This window comes from Acinonyx jubatus, chromosome D3 (genome assembly GCF_027475565.1).
Source record: "Acinonyx jubatus isolate Ajub_Pintada_27869175 chromosome D3, VMU_Ajub_asm_v1.0, whole genome shotgun sequence".
NCBI lineage: Eukaryota > Metazoa > Chordata > Mammalia > Carnivora > Felidae > Acinonyx > Acinonyx jubatus.
The window spans coordinates 20,379,336-20,402,434 of NC_069392.1; the positions used below are offsets into that span (position 1 = coordinate 20,379,336).

General features: G+C 48.9%; 4 gene segments (V, D, J or C); all 4 read right to left on the reverse strand.

Annotated features, from left to right (window-relative positions):
* Positions 1–2,681: 2,681 nt before the first annotated feature.
* Positions 2,682–3,274, reverse strand: LOC128312472 (probable non-functional immunoglobulin lambda variable 5-48). The segment is given in 2 exon segments: positions 2,682–3,025; positions 3,143–3,274. Coding segments are annotated over 2 exon segments (390 nt in total).
* An 8,024-nt stretch (positions 3,275–11,298) lies between these two features.
* On the reverse strand, positions 11,299–11,868 carry LOC128310986 (immunoglobulin lambda variable 5-37-like). The segment is given in 2 exon segments: positions 11,299–11,657; positions 11,779–11,868. Coding segments are annotated over 2 exon segments (390 nt in total).
* Positions 11,869–17,554: 5,686 nt separating this feature from the next.
* On the reverse strand, positions 17,555–18,210 carry LOC106989078 (immunoglobulin lambda variable 5-37-like). The segment is given in 2 exon segments: positions 17,555–17,969; positions 18,091–18,210. Coding segments are annotated over 2 exon segments (435 nt in total).
* Positions 18,211–22,048: 3,838 nt separating this feature from the next.
* LOC113596672 (immunoglobulin lambda variable 1-40-like) lies at positions 22,049–22,812 on the reverse strand. The segment is given in 2 exon segments: positions 22,049–22,657; positions 22,767–22,812. Coding segments are annotated over 2 exon segments (474 nt in total).
* Positions 22,813–23,099: the final 287 nt, after the last annotated feature.

The following is a 23,099-nucleotide window of genomic DNA, read 5'->3' on the forward strand; positions in this document are numbered from 1 at the left end:
CAAGCGCAGAACAGTGACAGGTCTCCATGGACAGGTGTTCCCTTCCGTCCAGGAGGCTGGCCGTTCCTCTTATGGGATTCCTCCCTGGTTTCCGGAACTCCCCTTCCACTCATGTTCACACAGTCCTGAGGAGTTGGGGACCACTCCTTTCCAGGTTGTGTAGAAGCCCTCATTTGTTCCTAGAAGGGTTAAGCCCTAAAACCCTCGGTCATCTGTCACCATTTCCACCAGCTTAGAAACAGTCCTCCGCACACTGTGGGCACGGATTCCCTCCTATTATCTGTTCTACAAGCACATAGACCCAACTCTGCAAGAGCTCTGCCAAGCGAGGCTGTGTGTGGCATTGACCTCAGAGCACAAAGGGCAAACCTGCAGGGAGTTCTAGGAGGGAAGGAGTGACAGCTGCAGGTGTTCTGACAGAGATCTGTTTGCAGACTTTATGTGTTAATCACCTATTAGACAACGGTTACCTTAAAATGAATGTGTGTCATTTTTTCCAAAAACTCAGCTCTGAAAGAATGATTTAAACTCAGTGACAGTTTCAATGGGAAGGTACAGATTCAATTGCGAGTGTGTTTCCCCGGACCCATGTTTCTTGCAGACAGAATATGATTTAATATAGTGGTTGCCAAATGCGTGAAAACACAATGGAAAATACGTGACATTTAGTTCTTGGTTGAAGAGGGGCCAATACCTTGCTTAAATCACTTGATTCATTATTGTTATTACTATTCTTATTATTATTTTAATAAAGATTTTGCATATTAGGTCTGGTCTAACAAGTAAAGTAGGAAAGCCCAACATGGTGCCCTGGGAAACACCATGAGGAGCCTGTTCCAGTGAACTTCACACTGATCTCTCTGGTGGAATGAACAAACACAGAGTTTGCTGCATGGAACGATGAGGGGTCAGACTCCTCTCCGGGTGGGTAAAGCAGTAGTCACTGTGTCTTGTGTTCACCGTGTTCAGGATAGAAAAATTGCTCAGTCAGCCGCCGCTGATTAGAGGAATGATTTTCCACTAGCTAAGGCCAATTTGACCCAGAAAATTCTTTCAAAGATCCCATATTGACTCCAGCTGAGGTGGAGATAAGGGACACTGTGTCTCTGAGGTCACAGGCCCTATAGCCCCGAGTTGAGACAGACGTTTCAGCAGAGGCCTATCCTGGCTGGAGTTGTCACTGGAGTGTCTGGGGGTGACAGTCCAGCCCTGAGAGGATGCAGAGGGTGCCTCGTGTCCCCGTGGGCCTTGAGCTCCAAGGGAGCAGCACTGAGGCTTCTGTCCCAGAATCAATGCACTGATCAGCTTCAGGCGCTACCTGGAACCCAGACATGGTTGGGGGCTCAGCCACCCATGGGGACAGAGACTCACCCAGGGATCCCTGAGCGTCAGCCTCATCCCAGGAGAGCAGGTGTTCAAAGCAAGTCCTGCCCTGCTGATGGGATTCCAGTGACACTCGCTGTCACTGGGTTTCCTGCTCATGGGGATTCTGTTTCCTCGATTGTGACGCTGATGAAGGCTGGGTGAGCACAGGTTGACAATGACTCCTGGGAAGTGTCAAGTCCAGGACACTATACACTAGCTCATGCTGGACAAAGCAGGAAAGAATATCCAATGGGAAGAAGACAGTGTCTTCAACAAATAGTGTGGAGTAAACTGGACAGCAACGTGCAGAAGAACGACTGCACCACTTTCTTATACCATATACAAAAATAAACTCAACATGGATGAAAAACCCACGGGTGAGACAGGGAACCGTCAAAATCCAAGAGAAGCGTGCAGACAGCAAAGTTTGACCTCGGCCATAGCAAATTCTTACTGGAACTGCAGGACACAAGGGCAGGCCTCCCCTCGATGAGCCACTGGGCATGAAGTTTTTTTATTTATTATTTTTAAAAAACGTTCGTGTGTTTATTTACTTTTGAGACAGAGAGCACCAGAGCATCGGTGGGGGAGGGGCAGAGAGAGAGGGAAACACAGAACCTGAAGCAGCTTCCAGGCTCCAAGCTGTCAGCACAAAGCCCCATGCAGGGCTCGATCCCACGAACCAGGAGACCATGACCCGAACGGAAATAGACACTTAATGACTGAGCCACCCAGGCTCCCTGGGATGAAGATTATTTTGAGTTAAAAAGTAGTCAAGGTCCACACACACAGGAGAAGTTCTTCATGTCTCTTCAACTGAATAAAAAATTCAGTGTGAGCACCTGCTCTGGGAAGCCAGCTGGCACCACAGACAACGGCACTAGGATATGGACATGGTGGGGGAGACCGTAGGGGGGGAGGGGCAGCCAGCAAGGCCTGTTTGGTCACAGTCCTCTGTGTCCCATCATTTCCCAGGGGCCCTGCACACATCGTTTTCCCAACATCTACTCTATTCTTCTTCTTCTCTCTGTGATGTGCATTTCTTTGCATTGAATACTAGACCCCTACCTCGTCCATGTAATTCAGAAAAACATAGATCTCATTTTCTCTACGTGTCTTTTGACTTTCTAGGTCTCTGTTGATTCCCATATGTTCACTATTAATTTCTTGTGTGTCATTTCAACCTCCTCAAGGACAGGTCTCACCATAGAGGACTCTCCCCTACAGGAGCCTCCACAGAAGCTTCTCAATAAAAGAGGCTTGGACACAAGGTCTGTGGACCCAGGGGTTTTGGTCTCACTTCCTCGTTATCTGAGTCACTGTGAGTAACGGTAGCTGCTCCCACTGCCATAACCTATAGCACAGTAATAGTCAGCCTCGTCCTCAGGCTGTGGCCCAGAGATGAGCAGAAGCCCTGCATTGGCCGAGGCATCTTTGGACCCAGAGAAGCGGCTGGGGACCCCGGGGCCCTGGTGCTTATTTGAATCTGAGTAGTAGTACAGGAGATACCGGGGAGGGCTCCCTGGCTTCTGTTGGTACCAGTATATGTAGTAGCTTCCAACACTGAACCCGCTGCTCAGGGTGCAGGTGAGTCTGGCTGTTGTTCCCGGAGATGCAGACAGGGAGGACGGCTGGGTCAGCACAGGCTGGGACAGGGAACCTGCAAACACAGACACTCGTCAGTGATGGAACCAGAAATGCAAGGAAAATGTCCCAGCATGCTGAGCATGGCAAGCACCCTTTGAGATCCCCCTGTGTCCCTGAGGCAAGCCCCTACCTGTCCATTGAGACACAAGCATGAGGACTAGAAGAGTCCAAGCCATGGTGACATAGACCCTAGTACCCACACTGGGCTGGGCTGCCCCGGGCCTCCTTTTCTCCTCCACCCTTGCCGCAGGAGGAGCTGTCCATGCAAATGAAGCCCATCTAGTGACTGCCCAGACCCTCCCTGAGCCCTGGTGCTTCAGCCCAGCTGAAGGACACACCCTGGGGACGATGGAGGTTGGCCTCACCACTGGGGAGAACCCTGGGAGGAAGCACCTGCATGCACAACGCACAGGTCCCTGCTCGGGGGACCTTGCCACGCCAGAAGGGACACACGTGCCGACTTCCCATCAGGGAGCTCAGAGCCCAGTCCCCAGGCCCAGGCTCTGCACAGTTGTGAAGACACCACAGGGTACTCCCACAGCGCCCCCTCTTGGCTGACAGGCACATACCTCACTGTGTCCAACAGCCCTGAGAGCCCAGCTGGTTTCCTCAGCTCCTTTTGTTCACACATCCTTGAGCTGAATCATGGCCAACGTGATCCCATAGTACCGCCTGTGATGACTGCAGTATTTTGCACTCTCAGAAGGAGTCCTGGTCTCTGTGAGATGCAAACATTACCTCCCGTTAGTGGTAAGTTGTTGACATCTGGCAGAAGATGCTGCAGGCATCACATCCCTGCACTGGTGTGCGATGTAGCATCTGTAAACCTTGGGAATGTTTTTCAGCTCCTATGCATTGTAACGATGGATGCCAACGAGTGTCCAATAAATTGGGTTTTGTTTTAATCTGCGATTTTTTAGCTCATTTATTGGCTAAGTGATTTATCAAGGAAAGGGAAAACAATGAATTTATCTTTGATCAAGTCCGATGGATCAGTTTTTTTATGGCTTGTGCTAATGGGGTCTTATCTAAACATGTTTATACAAACCCTAGAGCCTGAAGATTTTTTCCATTTTTATGTTTACAACTGTATACTTTACAATTATGTCAATAATCCTTTTAGTGAATTTTTTTATGGAGTGAGAGTTTTTGGTGAGCTTCATTTCTCTCGATGGACATCCAGTGGTTCTGTGGACATTTGTTCAAAGGCCATCCTTCCTCCTCTGAAAGGCTTCTGCACCCTTGTCAATAAGGTTTTCTTATCCATAAGTATCCATAAGTATTTCTTATCCATGCTTTTGTGAGTCTGGTTCTGAGTTTTCTGTTCTGTTACATTGACCACTGTGTACCTTCCATCCACACCACTCTGTCTTGTGATAGGAATTGAATTACACTTTTCTACAAGTTGGGAAGAATTGTCATCTTTACTATATTGACTCTTCTAATCCTTGAACACAACATATCCCTCCACAGTTTTAGATCCACTTTGATTACATTTCCCAGCATTGGCGAGATTTCAGCATCCATATCCTGTACATGTTTTGTTACATATTCACCCAAATATTTCATCATGGAGTGGTTTTAAGTGTGATTTTTACATTGTTTTTCACAAGGTTACTGCTTGTATATACGCAACTAAATGATCTTTCTATGCTGATCTTGTGTTCCACCACCTTCCCGAAATTGCTTATTACCCTTACAATTCATATATTTACACACATGTTCATAGCTCCCTTTGCATTTTTCCCCTATATCATCCTTTGGCCTGAAAATAGGGACATTTGGCTCTTGTTCTCCTTAGTCTGTATGCCTCTCATTGTTTGACTTGCCTTATGGTTTGGTCAGGCACATCCAGCCCTATGGCTAACAGCAGTGTTGAGACTGGACATGATGACCTTGGTTGCCACCCTGGGGGAAAAGCTTTCAGAGCTTCACCTCAGTGTGTTAGCTGTGGTGTTTCATCATTTTCTTTATCAAGCTGAGGATGTGCTCCTTTATTTTCATTCTCTGAGAAATGTTGTCTTTTTCATTCATTCATTAATTCATTCTCATTCTTTGTCATGAATAGGTTTTGCATTGTGTGAAATGCTTTTTCTGTATTGATTGATAAGACCAGGTTTTTTTTAAATAATTTTTAAAATCCAGTATATTCATTTATTTATTTAGAGAGAGAATGATAGCTTGAGCTGGGGAGGGGGAGAGAGAAGAGGAGAGAAAGGATCTCCAGCAGGTTCCATGTTGTCAGCGTGGAGCCCCATGGAGCACTTGACCTCAGGAACCCTGAGATCATGACCTGAGCTGAAATCAAGAGTCCTATGCTTAACTGAACCAATCTGGTGCCCCAGGATTTTTTCTTATTTGGCCTGTTAATATTGGAGATTACATTGACTGATTGTTTAATATAAAACTCGCCTTGCATCCCCACAATACACCCCATTTCATCGTTGTGTGTATTTCTTGTGATAATGTATATAACTGAATACTCTTTTTTTAATATTTTCTTTGAAATAGTTTTCTGCTTATTTGTGTGACATATTCCATTTTTTTCTGTTTTGTGCTAGGGTGCTATTGACACCAGCTACTGAATGACAATCTTAGAAAGAATAATTTCTGGGGCACCAGGGTGGCACAGCGTACTATTCATGATTTCTGCACACGTTGTGGTCTCACGGTTCATGGCATCGAGCCCATCAGAGGGTTCTGTGCTGACAGTGCAGAATCTGCTTGGGTTTCTCTCTCTCTTCCCTTCTTTCTTTCTCTCTCTCTCTCTCTCAAAAACAAACTTAAAAAAAAACAAAGAATTCTTACCTTAACCCAATTCAGCATATTGATCCACAAGCAAGGAATATCAATTCATTCATCCCAGTTTTCTCTAATTTCTCTTATGATGCTTTGTAGTTTTCCATATACAAGGCTTTCAATTTTTCCAAAATACATCCTTAAGAATTGCATAATTATATCACTCTAAATGGAAATGCGTTTATTTTTATATATTGATGGTTTATTGCCTCTATATAGACTACCATTTATCTCCTCATTCTGTTTTTGCAACCTGAAGCCCAGAATTGAAGCAATCAGACCCAAACCATCTGCGACTGAGCCCTAGAGCTGATTGGGAATCAACACCTTTTGTTCTCAGACATCTCCACTGAATATTTTTTTTACCTCTCGGCAACAAAGTTTGCATTTGAAAACATGAACACGGTGAGAATGGGTCGTCAGTGTAAAAACATAACTGAAGGAAAGGATATGACAGTGTCACATCATCTGTCTCTGGGACAACTGAGGGTCTGTTGAAGATCTGAGCACAGAAGTCATCCCCTGAGCCACCTGAAGGGTAACGTCACCAGACCCAGAAAGTGAAGGGAGATTTTGTCTCACTTCCCAATGGGACTGACGCACTACATAAGCATTAGCACTATCATGGCATATGAGACAGTAATAGTCAGCTTCTCCTCATGCTGGAGTCCAGAGATATCAGAAAACCTGAACTGGTCAAAGCATCTTCGGATCTGGAAAATGATAGGAGACCCAAGATCCCTGGAGTGCATCTGACTCTGATTTGGATCTCAGCAGAAACCAGGGATGGCTCTTTGCCTTCTGCCAGTGCCTATATATGGTGTCACTTCTCAGGGTGCAGATGTGGGTCAGCACCGGCTGGGAGAGGTTTGCTTCTTCCAAACACAGACACTCCTGTGTAATGGGGCAGGGATGGAGGTGAAGCTGCTTGGGGGTCTGATCCAAAGGGGTTGGCAGAGGGTCAGGGGACTCCCCAGTTGTCCGAGAACTGGAAGGGAATGTGAGGGAACTACATGCAGCTGTATGTTCTGTCCATTTTCCTCCCAAGGGATGGACCCTGGAGATAGGAAACTACAGCAAGATCACTTCTAGTTTCCTCTGAAATCCTAACGTGGAGATGGAGGTCAGACCTGAAGAGCCAGCGGGAGAGACTGAAGGTCTGAGGGACACGGGCAGAGATGGGAAAAGAGGAGGGAGGGTTTGGGGGGTGTTGCCAGGGAGAGTCTTCAGGATCTGGTCCAGATTCACATGTAGCTGGTTCAAACAGAGGGCACTTTGACTATGACTAGGGTTATTGTCCATATGTCACCTGTGGGTACATCAGTAGTGACACAAAGCCCTTTAAGGACCACATGGTGACACTGATGTGTGGATGAATGTTTGCTGGGCGGCACGTTCAGGTGCAGACACAGTATTTATTCCTGCGCATCTTCTCCAGACCCCGTGGGGATGTGCGGTTGGCCTCTGTTATGTCAACTGTCAGTGTCTTCCCGGGATGCCCAATTTTTTCTCACATTACATTCAAATATGAGCATTTCTATGTTCCCTGTTCATGGAAAGATCTTTCTGCAGAAGAATCCCATCTGCATGTGTCTCCAGGTAAGTTTCATACTGAAAAGATGCTGGGAATCATGATCTTTGTGCACAGGTATTTTCTCTCGCTTGCTCACTATCTGAGACGCTGTGAGCAATGAAAGCCGCTCCCAGTGCCATGAGCCGTAGCACAGTAATAGTCAGCCTCGTCCCCAGGCTGCGGCCCGGAGATGAGCAGAAGCCCTGCCTTGGCCAAGGCATCTTTGGATCCAGCGAAGAGGCTGGGCACCCTGGAGTCTTCTCCATTCTGAGTCTCCCCCTTAAAATTTCTTGCAGGATTTGTTTAGTGGTCACAAATTCCTTTAGCTTCTGTTTCCCTGTTAACTCTTTATCTCTCCTTACATTCTGAATGACAGCCTTCCTGGAGGAAAGATTGTTGGCTACATATTTTTCCCATTCAGCCCATTGAGTATATCCTGACACTCCTTTCTGGCCTTCCAAATTTCTGTGGACAGATCTGCTGCGACCTTGATCTGTCTTCCCTTAGAGGTTAAGGACCTTTTCCACCATGCTGCTTTCATGACTCTCAGTTTTTCTGTGTATTTTGTGAATTTAGCTATGATATGCCTTGGTAATGGTCATTATTGTTGAATCTAATTTGTGCTCTCTGTCCTTTTGGATTTTGATGTCTGTACCTTCCCTAGATTAGGGAACTTTTCAGCTATAACTTGCTCACATATATGTTCTCCCCCTTTTTCTCTCTCTTCATCTTCTGGGACACCCATGATATGAACGTATTCCTCTTAGTAAGTCCCTGAGTTCTCTAAATCCTGTATTGTGATCTTTTGCCTTTGTTTTTCTCTTTTTTTTAGGCATCATTATTTTCCATAATTTTACCTTCCGTAACACTGATTGTGCTCTGTTTCATCCATCCTCACTGTCATGGCATCCATTCAAGATTGCATCTCAGTTACAGCATTTACAACTTGGGCTTGACTAGATTTTAGTTCTTTTGTCTCTGCATAAAGGGATTCTCAGGGGTCTACTATGTTTTTTTCAATCTCAGCTAGAATTCTTATAATTATGGTTTTAAATTCTAATTTAGACATCTTACTGATATCTGTGTTGATTATATCCCTGCACATCATTTCTCCTTTTACATTCTTTTGGGGTGAATTTCTCCATCTTGTCACTTTGGGGAAAAAATAATAATAAATTAAAATTAAACAAATTTTTAAAAATAAGCAAAGAAAGGAAGCTAGATGCTAGATGTGTCTTGGTCTGCTTGAGGAGAGATCTTTGATGGAAAAGAGAAAAAAGAGAAAAGAAAAACAGTTTACAAATTTCCAATACTTTTTAAAAAATAAAATTATACAAAATGAAGAAAATAAAACAGAGTAAAAAGTTTTGCTCTTTTTTTATCCAAGAAAGAAAAGAAATAAAAACAACAACAAAAACTGGAGCAAACAAAAGAACAAACGAACAAGCAAACAAAATGAAATTGAAAGAAGTTAGATCCAGTTTCTCCTAGAACTGAAACTTTGTAGCACAATATGGTCCCCAGATTCAGCCCATGGAAGGGGTTTGCCTTGTTCTGGGGGATGTGCCCAGAGGTTGCAGATGGATAGGGCTCTGTGTAATGGCTCCATTCTCCATTTGGTGGTGCTGCTTCGCTCACTGGGGTGGGTAAGTGTGGGTCTGCTACAGGCTAAAATGGCTGCATCCTGCTCTCTAGTCTCCTGAGCATAAAAATTTCACACCCTCTTGGATAAGCACCCTGTCACCTCTCCTTTGTCTCAGGCTTCTGTCCATTCCCCACCTTTACACTGTCTGTGTTTACTTATTTATTTTGAGAGAGAGAGACAGAGTGTGAGCGGGGGAAGGGCAGAGAGAGAGATGGAGACACAGAATTGGAAGCAGGCGCCAGGCTCTCAGCTGTCAGTACAGAGCCCGATATGGGGTCGAACCCATGAACCATGAGATCATCACCTGAGCCAACGTGGGAATGCTTAACCAACTGAGCCATCTAGTTCCCCAGAGCTTAGGTCTTCAAAGCATTTAGAGCACTCAGCACTTCAAGAAGACACATGTGTTAGTATAAATTGGTCGCAGAATAAATTAGATTCATACTAGGTAATCTGTCAATCTCAGGAAAACTTCCATGAAAGAAGGTATACTGTAAAGCACTCCTCAGTTCCCAACCCCATGCCACATCCCTCCTAGGGATTAGTGTGGCTGCAAGAAACCAAGGCCTAGCCAGAATAAACTAATAATAATAATAAGTATTATTATTATTATAAACAGATGTGGATTTCTCTTTCATTTTGTATGACCTTAATATTTTGGCTTTATGACTAGTGAGCATATTCTGCCTGGTGTTCACAATCTGGAAAATGTAACTGTTTGGGTGCAACTTTTTGGCCAACCAAACAGACTGGAGAACATTCTCCCTCTGTCTGTCTATGCCTCTGTCTCTCTCTTGGTCCAGATGGGCCTGCTGTTGGGGGAGTTAGTCATGAGAGTTTCCAGACCCTAGGAAACATTTGTCACCTCAACCTTCAAGTTTGTTTGTGCTGGAAAGTCTATTCCAGGAGCACCAGCCCAGTGTCCCAGTTTAGTGGGCCTGTGGCACCATTGTGTCATAATTACCCGTGAGACTGGGGACGCCATTTTCACTACAGCCTCCTTACCACCTGTGCAACAAAGGTTTTTGCTTTCTTAGACTAATTTAGGAGTAAACTTTGGATTGTTGGGCAACCCATTCAGGTGTAGGCCAGCAGCATGGGTGGTGAAAGAATTCACCCAAGCAGAGCAAAGGAGATAGAAGTTTAGGGAATACACTGTAAGGGAGCAGCAGGCAGGACAGCAAAACAGAGATGGTCTCCCAGGAGGCAGTGGTAGGGACTGTGGTCAAGAGGGGAAGGTAAGGAGGTGTGAAATATTTGGCTTTTTTTTTTTCCTTTTTTGGTACCTGTGTCTGGGTAGGAGTCAGCTAGGGCTTATAGATATTTTGAGGTGACTTGTCTAACGGGCCTGTTTGCATCCAGCCCACTCGTCACTGTGGGACCTTCTACCATACTCAGGTGACCACTGCTCAAGCCTGTCGCCAAAAACTGGCCTCTATGTCCCGCTTGATAGATCAACAATGACAAATCCTTGCCATTTGGTCAGAGATCTCATCTTCAGTAGCGGCTCATGTTGAACAGTGGGGGTGTGCTGTCCATACATAAACTTGTCTGTCCGTCTGGGGTTCTGTGCAGTTATAGACCAGAGCATGGTATTATACTAACATGCTGACAGGTGTTTTGAGTGAAATGCCTTGGTGGTCTGGTCCATGGGATTTAGGAGGAGGGGATCCTCTGGTGCCCCGGGCTGGAATCGTTGTTGAACCATCATTCATATATGGAATTCTTGCACTCTGGAGGACACAAAGTTCAAAAGTGGATTAAATTGGCATGGGGAGGGGGCAACAATTAGGCATATGCGTATTGAAGCCATAGGTCTTAAGAGAGAAAGAAGGCAGCGTAGCCATGACCAGGTTTTTTCCAGGAAAACCATCCTTATGTTGCCCAGTCCCAGGGGGAGGAAGGTCGTTCAGTCAAACCATAGACTTTTTTTTATGTTCCCTGATTGACCCTTTAGCAGGACACAGATACCCTCTGGGCTTCAGCTAGGACATCTAAACTCAGTCATTTCTGCAAACCGAATGTGACTAAAACCTCCAACTGGGTTTGTATAATTATAAAGGGTCTACCTATTGTAGATCCTGGGACATGTGTACTGGGCTCTATTCCCTCACCTGTGTGCACTCCTAGGATGCCTGTGCTGTCTCAGGCAATAACACTGTGTCACTCCTTCCTCCTCAAAGACAGGTGTTCCCACAGTGGAGTGTCCCATACACAAGCCTCCACTGAAGCTTCTCAATAAAAGAGATGCAGGGGTTTTTGTCTCACTTCCTCGTTATCTGAATCACTGTGAGTAACGATAGCTGCTCCCACTGCCATGATATATACCACAGTAATAGTCAGTCTCGTCCTCAGGTTGCAGCCCAGAGATGAGCAGGAGCCCTGCATTGGCCGAGGCATCTTTGGACCCGGAGAAGCGGCTGGGGACCCCAGGTCCCAACTGTGTACTGGAGTCTGAGTAGTAGTACAGGAGATACCGGGGAGGGCTCCCTGGATTCTGTTGGTACCAGTATATGTTATAGCCTCCAACATTGATGTCCCTGCTCAGGGTGCAGGTGAGTCTGGCTGTGGCTCCCAGAGATGCAGAGAGGGAGGCTGGCTGAGTCACAACAGGCTGGGACAGGGAACCTGCAAACACAGACACAGCAGAGGGAAGACAAGAGACAGGGTACATGAGATTAGGGAGCTGAGCCAGAGGGATTTGAATCTGGCTGTGGGCCCACCCTGATGCCCTGGATCCTATCCCTACCTGCGCAGTGACAGAGGAGCACGAGGAGGACGGGGATCCAGGCCATGGTGACACACCCCCTTCTTAGGCCCAGAGCTAGGGCTTGTCTGCCCCGGGTCTTTCTTATCCCCTGTGCACAGGCCTCAGAGAGGAGGGGCTGCTCATGCAAATGGGACCCACACCTGCCTCTTCTCCATGTGCACACACAGGTTCTGTGGCCCTTGGACACGGAGACTTCCTGATGCACTGCGTTCCCCCTGGTTGGGCCTGGAGGCAGCAGCTGAGGGGACCACACACAGGCCACTGAGGGGACCACACACAGGCCAAAGTCCAGGGGGATTCCACCAGGCCCTGATGGGACACACCTGCCCTGTCCCCACAGGAAACACGGGGGCCCAGACCTGGGGCCTCCTGTCAGTGCAGGACTGCCAGCTGGATCCCCCGTCCTGCAGAAACCCTTAGACATGATCTCACAGCAGCCCCTGCTGCTCTCCGGGCAAACGTCTCATTCTTTCCACTTTCTCGTTCTTTCCCACTGCTGCCAATGCTCTCCTTTACCTGCGTCCCTGATGTTTGTGCTTCCACCACGTGAGACAGACCCTTCAGAGAAGGATGGAGGTGCAGTCCTGATGTTCTCTCCCTGAACCGGGTTTTTCCTTGGGCGGGGCTATTGTGGGAAGAACAGGAGCAATCTTGACCCAGGACAGTCTAGGAATCCCGGTGGAGCTGATGACAAGATGCAGGGAACAGAGAGCAGGGGATCTGCTCCCACAGGGGGCTCCTAGGGGGCAGGCTGACTCTGGGTGATGAGTGAACAGGAACTTGGTGAGGGGTCACAAACCTTCACAGAGAAGGACACAGATTATGGAAATTTGTGCCTTTCTGGAGCATGGCAGAAAGGACTCCACAAACTCTGATGAGGCTGCTGAGGGTATGGGGACAGAGCAGGGCCCGGGAGTCCAGTAGGACCACTGCGGGGCCATCCTGCAACCTCCCATCCCTGTGCTGGGAGTCTTTTCATTCCGGCTGGGCTTCTCCTGGTCAGTGCTGCTCATTAGAGATTTAGTTCTGCAGGAAGTTCTAAGACAGATTTTGGGACAAAGAGAATTAGAAGGCAACCCTGGGGGATGGTTGGGGGAAGATGACAGCAGAGAAAACAGGAAGGGTGAAATGGGTTGTGTCCCCAAGTGGGACAGAGGGAGGTAACTGAATGGACCGCAGGCTGTGGCAGAGGGAGTGATGGTCCAGAGAGTTAGGTGGCTACAGGGTGATGCCCACAGAGACAGGAATGCCCTGACTGACACAGGGGAAGTCAGGTGGGAGAGCAGATGGAGGGCAGGTGGTGCGTCTGTTGTCCCCGTGTCAAACTGAGACCACGGTGTGACATGTTGAGAGGCGTGGAAACATCACAGACAACCAGGGCTTTAGGGACGCCTTCTGTCCCCCATAGGAAGGATGTGGGTGTTACAGTATTTGCCTGACTGATGGCTTGGCCTGCATAACTTATTCAGTTGGTCTCCATCAGCAGATTAGTGAATGACAATATGGCTCTTAATGTCATTTGAATAAGCATCTCACAGGGAGCAGGTTGCTGAGGTTGCTGGCTCTGACCATTTGTTGATATATTTAGGTGCTGAACCCCCTCCCCTTCATTATGTGCAGATGTGGAAAGGAAGCCCAGTCTTGGGGGTCACACTGGTGAGATGGACACACACTGGGAGAGATGGGATGGGCACATTGGATGAACCACTGCACAGCAGAATCAGGCTAGGGAGCCTCCCTTCCCATGGTGGTGTTGACCATCCTCCCCCTCGCTTGCTTCCCTGGTGCTCAGGGCTGAGACATTCTGAGCCCTGGTTGCACTTCTCCATAGATTGAGATCACTGTGGAATGCCACTACCCGGAGACAGCATACAGTGCTAATCTGCCTCATCCTCAAGCTGGCCCCTGTGATGGTGAGGACGGCTTTGTTCCTGGAGATGGACCTGGAGAAGTGATCAAGGACCCGAGACAGGTGATTGTTTATGGTAGATAAGGGGGTGGGCACCCCTGCCTGGAGTCTGTTGGTACCAGCCAGGGAAGTTACTGATAACTACTGACCCAGAGCTAAAGTCACAGGTGAGTGTCACCATGCCTCCTGCAGACACTGACTGTGATGGCTCTTGGATAACCACAGTATGAGAATTGGTTCCTAAAACCAAAAGGAGGCACATGTGTTATTATGAGAGGCAAGGGTCACCCTGAAACCTTGATTTTATGTGCCCTCCAAGAAAGCAGGGTCTCTTCCCCTGACCTGAGCCATAAGCAAGGAACCTGAGAAGAAGCACCATCCAGGCCATGGTGGGGATCCTCACAGGTCTTGCCTCCTCAGGTTCTTGGGTTGGTTGGGGTCTCCTCTAGGCCTTTTCATGCCTGCAGACCGATGAGGAGGAGAGGTCCTTCATGCAAATTAACTTCCTCTCTTTTACTGCCCCTTGGTCATCCTGAGGTCCCCTGGGGGAGACCTTGAAAGAGGCATATATTGGGACTACACAGAATCAATGACTGCAGGGAGCCTGGGACACTGAGTGACAGGGTGACATCTTGCCCCGAGTCATCTCCTCCATGTTCCCTGGTGGCCTCAGTCCCAAGTTTCTTGCCTGGAAAGGCAGACTGAGGGCATGCATCTGCTTCTCACATCCTGGCCATGCTTCTAGTTCATTCCACATGTACCCCATCCTTGGGAATATTTTCTGCCCTCCCCAATGAAATGGCCTCTTGTCTCTTTGGAGAAACTTAGTGGTCAGTCCTCCAGGAGTGAGTCCACTGGGAATTTCAAAGCCCGCGCTGGGTATGAACAAACAGAGTCTCTTCTGACTCAGTCCTAGTCCCTGTCTCCTGATAGCCACGGGGCAGAACACCAGAGGTGGGGGAGTCTACACCAGAGGGACCCCAGGCTGTGGAAGTCACCCTCATTTGCTCTTGGAAGCCATCTATTATCTGAAGTAGCAACAATGTAACTGCTGGTTTTGAGGGGAAGGTAATCATATCACCATTAAATTATGAGATTTCTCCAAACATCAGGGAAAAAAAGAATCTGAATGAAAATGGCACTGTCTGAAAACATTGTGTGACCATCCCGAGGCATTATAAAATACCCTTGCCTTGTGTAGTCGTTATGCAGCAGAAAGAACCAAAACGGTGGCCAGGGAAATGGAAAAACATACAATTTCTGGAGTAATAAGTGAAAGAAAAGCCACAAAATTGGACTTCATCCCACTGTGGAATAAGAATGTGATCCAATGCTCATTTCTGAATGGTTAGTAGATTGTTTCGTGATACGTATACGACCATTGCTTTCTTTGTCATCAACTGTGTTCAGAGACTTCACTCACATCAGACGTAAAGATTTATAGTAAATTCAGGGCACCTGGGTGTCTCAGTCCGTTAACCATCTGACTTTCGATTTCAGCTCAGGTCGTGATCGCACAGTTCCTGAGTTCAAGCCCTGCATCGGACTTTCTGCTGTCAATGCCAAGCCTGCTTCTGTTCCTCTGTTTCCCTCTCTCTCTGCACCCCCTCAAAAATAAATAAATGTCAAGAAAAGATTCATATTAAATCCAATTCTGTTAGCCAAAATTATTCTTGAGACAGTGGTTAATGTGGAATTATATGCATCAGATTTCAAGATGAAGAAGAAGACCTAAAACTTAAGAGAAAAGATATCAATTCACATCCGTCACTACAAAATGCTGAAGCACATGACAAGTCACAGAATACTCTGAATCTTATCTGTGACTATTGCAGATAATGGAAGCTGTGTGTATTATGTATTTCATCCAGAATTCCTATATCCAGTGTTTTCCACAACAAAAGTAACCTTAAAATGTCCATACTACCGAAAACAATCTATAGATTCAAGGCTTCCTATGAAAATTCCTATGATATTTTTCACAGAAATAGAAAAAATGTCCTGACTTTCATATAGAGGCAGAAAGAGACCTAAAATTGCCCAAGCTTCCTTGAGAAAGACGAATAAATCTGGAGGCACCATACTTCCTGCTTAAATTTATACCAAAGTTCTAGGAATACAAACAGTATGAAACTGGCCTAGAAAGCCACACATAGATAGATGCCACAGAATAAAAAGACCAGAAGGTAATGCAAGTTCCCCTTGACCACCAGGGAGCAAGTACACTGAAAACAGGGCCTTTGCAAGGTTCCTAGAGGAGAAGTGACACGGAGTTTGGAGGGGATTCAGATAGGCATATGCATGAATCATACAGCAGGTGACCCAATCGAGATCCTAAGGTTCTCACTGGTGTTCCTGACACACTCTGGGAGAGAAAGCTGGTATACTTGGACACCTGGCAATGGGACACATTGGTACGCATGCCATGGTGGTCAGCATGCATCCACATGGTCAACGTGGGGTAAGAAGCCCAGCCTAAAGCCTCTCTCAGCCGCGTCAGGCCACATCTGCCAACAGCCCCCATGGGAGCTGCCCTCTGCCCTCTGCTGCTTCCTGCATTGGCATGGGTTCCTGGGGCCTGGCTCCTCTGCCATTCCAGATTACCCATTCCCCTGTTGGGTGCTTGGGATGATGAAAAAGCTCTGGAAATAGACAGTTGTGGTGGTTACAAAACATTGTGAGTATACTCAGTATCTCTGAATTGCACAATACAGAGTGATTAAAATAATAAATCTTGTTGTGTTTATTCTCATCACTATAAATGAACAGTTCAAAATCAAATTATATGTAAGAAGCTGTACTTATACAAATATCTTTCTTGTCCTGGTATGTGGTACCCTATTCTAACTCATCGTCATCAGTAAAACTTGACAGTAATTTTTAAAATTATTTTTCTTGTAAATTCCACATATAAATGAGATCATATAGCATTTGTCTTTCTCTGTAGGGCTTATTCCTCCTAGGGTAATATCTGGCAGGTTCGTCCATGTTGTCACAGATGGAAGAACTTCTTTCTGGAAAGACATAGGACTGGACTTCTTTGTGCACAGATAGGGGACCTCCTGCCCTGTCGCCCCACAGCCTCCCTGCTGCTTGGATCACTGATGAGCCCTGATGTCACAGGAGAAGAGAGGAGGACAGAGTCAGGGCCTGGGAGTCCAGGAAACCAGCCACAGGGGTACCCAAAGTCCCTGATGGTGTCCGCTTTGGTAAATTCACATCTGTGGGATCTACTTCCCACCTTCCCAAGAGCAGACCCAGCATTTTGTACCAATGAAGGAGCGCTGCATGTTACCTTCACAAGCACTACTGAGAGTTTTGCTGACACCTACACTTTCTCCCCTGGCTAATCCCCCTCCCCTGACGTCACAATTTACGGCCAAGGAGCTAGCCTGGTTGCCCAGCCAGCTCTGTGCCTGCTAGTTCTTCTGTTCTGAGTCCTCCCTCGGCACCAATATTATTTAGTACATCCTACCTGGAACACACAGCTATTCAGCCAGCTCTAAGCACAGGAACCTGGAGGGAAGGGAGCCTCTGCCCCAACCCCTGGAGGAACAGAGTCCACATTGTGGAGGACTGTCCACCTGCTGCGATGGTCCAGACTCTGATCAGAAAACTAAGACAGTGGATGTGCCTTTGTAAAGAGAAAAAGGGCCAGCTCAACACTCTCTGAGTTTTACACTTTAACCACCAGACAAAATGTCGGCATTGTCGTGGGTTTCTTTGATGCCTGTTTTTTTGTTGGCTTGTTTGTTTTCCTGACAGTACAAAGAAGTTGAATAGGACACTGGGAGGAGGAATGGTATCGTGACCTAGAAGCTACTTCCAAAGACAGTCAGTGTGCATTTAAGTTATTTTCAACTGGAAGAGAGTCAGAGTGCAGGGGTCTGAGCAGGGTGAGGTATTTGTCCACTTCCCCATGTGTCTGTGTCACTGTGACCAGCACTACTGTGCCCGATTGCACAGTAATAGTCAGCCTCGTCCTCAGGCTGCAGCCCAGAGATGAGCAGGAGCCCTGCATTGGCCGAGGCATCTTTGGATCCGGAGAAGCGGCTGGGGACCCCAGGTCCCAACTGTGTACTGGAGTCTGAGTAGTAGTACAGGAGATACCGGGGAGGGCTCCCTGGATTCTGTTGGTACCAGTATATGTAGTAGCCTCCAACATTGATGTCCCTGCTCAGGGTGCAGGTGAGTCTGGCTGTGGCTCCCAGAGATGCAGAGAGGGAGGCTGGCTGAGTCACAACAGGCTGGGACAGGGAACCTGCAAACACAGACACAGCAGAGGGAAGACAAGGGACAGGGGACATGAGATTAGGGAGCTGAGCCAGAGGGATTTGACTCTGGCTGCGGGCCCACCCTGGTGCCCTGGATCCTGTCCCTACCTGCGCAGTGACATAGGAGCACGAGGAGGACGGGGATCCAGGCCATGGTGACACACCCCCTTCTTAGGCCACAGAGCTGGGGCTGGATTGCCCCTGGCCTGTCTTATCCCCTGTCCACAGGGTCACAGAGGAGGGGCTGCTCATGCAAATTAGACCCACCCCTCCCTCTTCTCCATGTGCACACACAGGGTCTGTGGCCCTTGGACTGGAGACTTCCTGATGCACTGCGTTCCCCCTGGGTGGGCCTGGAGGCAGCAGCTGTGGGGACCACACACAGGCCAGGGTCCAGGGACTCCTCCAGGTCCTGACCGGACACACCTGCCTTGGCCCCACTGGACGCAAGGGGCCCAGTCCTTGCTTTCTGTCAGTGGAAGACTGCCCAGCTGGATGCCCCTGTCCTGCAGAAAACCCCAGACACAGTGTCACAGTGCCCCCTGCTGGTCTCTTGGTGAACCTCTCCTTTCCCACCTCTGGCTTCCCTGATGCCTGTGTTTCCATAACCTGAGAATGACCCTCCTGGGAAAGAGAAAGGTCCTGATGTGCAGGAATTTGTTCTGTTCTCAGTATAAGAGGGGTTTATATCCTTTTTCTAAAATCACTTATTTATATTGTGGGTCTAATCTTCCAGGTAGGAAAGGTCAACATGATGCCCAATGAGACCCTTTGAGGGGTCTCTACTTAGGCACTCAGAACCATAATATTCAGAAATTACTAAAAGACAGAGCTTCTAAGGCAAAAGGATTTGGGGCTGACCACTCTCTGCAGTGGGAACAGCTACAGTCCCCGCAATTTGTGTCCAGCATGTTGTGTATAGAGCAATTATTCATTCAACAACCCGTGACGAGATGAATGAATTTCTAGTACCCCAGGCCACCTGGACCCCGAAGATTCTGTCAAAGCTATCTCATCTGCGTGATGGAGAGGTGGATAAAAGTCAGGCTGTGTCCTTGAGATCACAGCCCCTGTGGCTCCAGTTTGGGACACAAGACTTTCCTTCAGAGTGCAACCTGGATAGAGGTACCACTCCAGTGACTGAGGGAGTGACAGCCCACCGCTGACAACACAGGGGGTTTGTGTCTGTTGTCCCCATGAGGCTTGAGCTCCGTGAGAGCAGCACTGAGGCTATGTCACAAAACCAGTGTCCTGACCAAGCGCTGAGTGGAGCCCGTAGATGGTTGGGGGATGAGCTGTCCACAGGGACAGAGACTCTCCCTGGGATTCCTGACCATCAGCATCAGCCCAGGAGAGCAGGTGTTCAGGGCAGAGCACGTCAGTGAAGACTATGATTTATCGCAAAAGGCCACCTCTGTCAACTGTATCCCTGGAGCTGCAACTGTGTCTCCTGTTGTCAGACACTGCATGTGGTACCTGGAAGGACACACGGGGTGCCCCAAGGACATACAGACGGGGATACTGCCCAGGTGCATGTGCGGTGTGCACGGGAATCGGGACAAAGAGGTCTGAGCACAGCTGTGGTATGTAAGGTGGGATCTGTAGGGTGACTCAACCGATGTCCCTGCAGAAGGGGGATAGCCCTGGGTCAGAGGGCAGATCATGTGCCAAGGCCCAAGAAACAGGGGAGGGTAGTGGCTGGTGACCCTGGTGAACATGTCTCCTGGAGGGAAGAGAGATGGATCAGCTGAACACACGAATTCAGCATCTCCAAATGGAACAGAAAGACCTGGAAAATAAGTATCCATTTACTTAACCCTGAAATCTGTGTTTCCCCTTTGGGAAAGCACGTGAATGTACATAGAGTCACAAAGGCCAAATAGATCTGTAATGATACTTCCCATGCACTTGCTAATTCTGCAGATCCGACCTTTTATCCTCACATTATTATGTCTTCTAATCCTGAGTGGTCCACACGATTGTCAGTGGAAACCCAGCTCTTGTCTCTTCAGGGGCCAGTGACATGGTCTTCAGGTGATGGGTGACGCCTGGGAGCTCAGGGTTGGGGTGTCGCCTCCCAACTGGCCTGAGGCACTGTGCAACTCCAAGGCTGTTTTTCCACGCTGACCGGGAATAAACAGCCTCCCCCTCAGCCTGAAGACCAGGGATGTTCAGGGAAGCCAGGCTGCTTGCCCTGCATCCAGAAACTCTGTGGAGACCCCAGAGGGCTAGATGTTTGTTCTTCCATTGAAATGAAGTTTGAGGACATGGCTCAGGTGTTGCTGAAGCCAAGCTTCTGCCTTATTGCCAGCAATGTTACTGTGTCCAGTATAAGAGAACCTGGCCATCATTCTAGGACCTTGATCACTGACGGTGGCCGAGTCAGCCCTGCCTGGCTCACAGACACTCTAAAGGGACCCAGAGGAGTTTGAGCAGGGCAGGAGTCCACTGAATGAGAGTGAGGGTTTGGAGCAGAGCTGGCACGTCTCCCACCCACCTTGGATGAGGCTGGCTCTCAGCTGTGTGGGGAGGGAGGGAGGTGAGGAGGAGAGGGGCCCAGGTCATGAAGGACACACAGGCTCTGACGTCTAAGGCTCTGTTATGGAGACTGGGCTCCTGAAAGTCTCCTTCTATCCAGAAATTCCCATGTGGGTGGAGTTGCTGCACTCAGGTACGCCTTTGCTGTACGTCTGTCCAGCTCCCGTGCGCTGGGATTTCACAGGTGGAATGAGCCAGAGGAAGAAGAGAGGAGCTAACCTAAGGGCACAGGCAGCCTGGGTGGTGATGAGCCCCAGGTCCTATCAGGTGAGTATCCTCTAGCGAGCACACTGATGGCTGGCCCCTGGTGGCCCTGACTTCTGTCCCTGATTGCTGGCCAAAACCACATGGATTATTCCATTCTATCCCACATACCTTCACACCCCAAAAACATCCTGTCCTCTGTGACAAAACTGGCACCCCAGTTAGAGGCCCGTGGTTGTCTGGACCCTTGTTACTGAGCTGTTCCTGATGGCCGTCAGGTGCTGGGTCCACAGCTCTGGGCTCACCCGTGTAGTTCATACACGTACCCACAGCAGCCCTTTCTAGCCCCGTTACAGGTGACAAAGCATGTGAAAGAGAATGTGAGTATCGTGCCTGGGGGAAGGGAAGGCCCTCTTGACTCCTGCCAGTTCCACGGACCCTCCTCACTCCTGGGGGAGATCCCTCACCACAGGGCCCATCACTAGGCTGCAACCTTCTCACCCGCACCCACCCCTCTGTTCCCTACAGCAGCCTCCCCAGATCCTGACCCTCCCTCATGGGTTTACATGAGTGGAAGACAGGGTGACCAGAGACCTGGCCCCTGAGGAATGATGTGTCCTCGGCTGGCATAGCAGGCAGATAGAAGCCTGGATGGCCACATCCCATGGCTTGGGAAGGCTGGGGCGCTCCTCCTCCCCCTGACCCCAGTTTACTGAGCAGGGTCAGACCCCCGGGCCCTCCCCTGGATTCCTCTTCTGTCTACTGCTTGTGGGAGTGGGGGAGTCCATTAACAAGGACCACAGGGGAAGGGATTGGAAAGAGGCAGCTCTGCCTTGTCAGAAAGACAGAGGTGGCTCCCTGGGACCCACCTCTCAGCACAGCTCTTCCAGCAGGACCCGAGCCTGCACCCCTGACCTCAAGAGGAGGGGTCTGATGGGGACACAGTCAACAGCCTCTGCCTGGTCCCCTCCTCACGCTCCCCTCTGGCTCCTTGATCATCTATGCAGCACTGAGACATCATCACAGCACGTCAGATTCGGGGGCTTCCTGTCAACCCCTCCAATGTTCCAGGTCCACCTCACTGCCTCACCCTTGTTCACTCTCCAGAAACATCTTACGTGTTGCTATTCATACTTCTTTGTCCTTTTTCTCTCCCAGGACATTTTCAGCAACATGAGGACGTAGATTGTCCCTAGTGCACTCACGCTGAACCTAAGCCCAAGGGTCATGCCTGGCACATACTTGGTGTTCACCAGAGGGTGTGAAGGGACTGATCTCTGTACAGTCATCTATCCTGATCAGGAACACATGGAATCTGCCTGCTTCTGACCCAATGAGGACTCAATTCCCAGAACAGCCTGCCCCCAGGTGTGCAGTAAATCCTGCCCAACGGAAGAAAATCAGACAAAGTTTTGCAGAGTCGGGCTGGGTTTACGGGCACAATTTGAGAGAACAAAGGCACTATTTCTAGACGAAATTCCCTAGCCTTGTCTAAGACTCCACTATTAGAAGAAACGAACAAAGAAGCAGCTGTGTCGGCCAAGGGGTGTGAGCTGCACAGGAAGTCCCATTGCTGAGGGGACAGCAGGTTTGGGTCTCCCTTCCCCACAGGCCTGGAGCAGTGTGTGAGCTTTGAGACTGTGGTCCCACACTGAGGAGTAATAATCAGCCTCATCCTCAGCCTGGAGGCTAGAGATGCTCAGGGAGGCCACGTTCCCTGACCTGGAGCCTGAGAGTCTGGATGGGACCCCCGTAGGCCGAGCACTGCTACCGTAGATGACAACGTTGGGGACACTGCCTGGGAGCTGTTGGTACCAGGACACACCTCCAGCCCCAACATTGCTGCTGCTTCCGGTACAGGAGATGGTAACAGTCTTATTCACAGGCTTGGACACTTCAGATGGCTGAGTCACCACCGACTGTGTCCAGGACCCTGCAAATCAGAAGAGAGACACGGGGTGAGAGAGAGGGGTCAGTGGACAGGGCCCATACATGGTTCCATAGTCCTTTCATCTCCAGCCCTGATCCCAGCCTCCAGCCACCTGTGCAGTGAGCCAGCAGTGTGAGCAAGAGAGGAGCCCAGGCCATGGTGGAAACCCCTGCTCAGCTGTGTCCTCAATGTCCCTCAGGCGGGCTCCCAGAGTCTCTCTTATTGCCTCCAGCAGCCCAAGGGGAGGGAGAGACCCTTCATGCAAACCAGCCCCCTCCCCCGGGCTGGCCAGCCCCAGCCTGAACCCTGAACCTGACCCTTGTCTGGAAATCTCACCCCAGGAGGGGATGGAGCGAAAACTGTGGGGCCTGATCTGGGGCTCCCCAATGGCCTGTGAGCACCCAGAGGCTAAGCCACAGTGAGAACCAGAGCCAGGTGGCTTCCA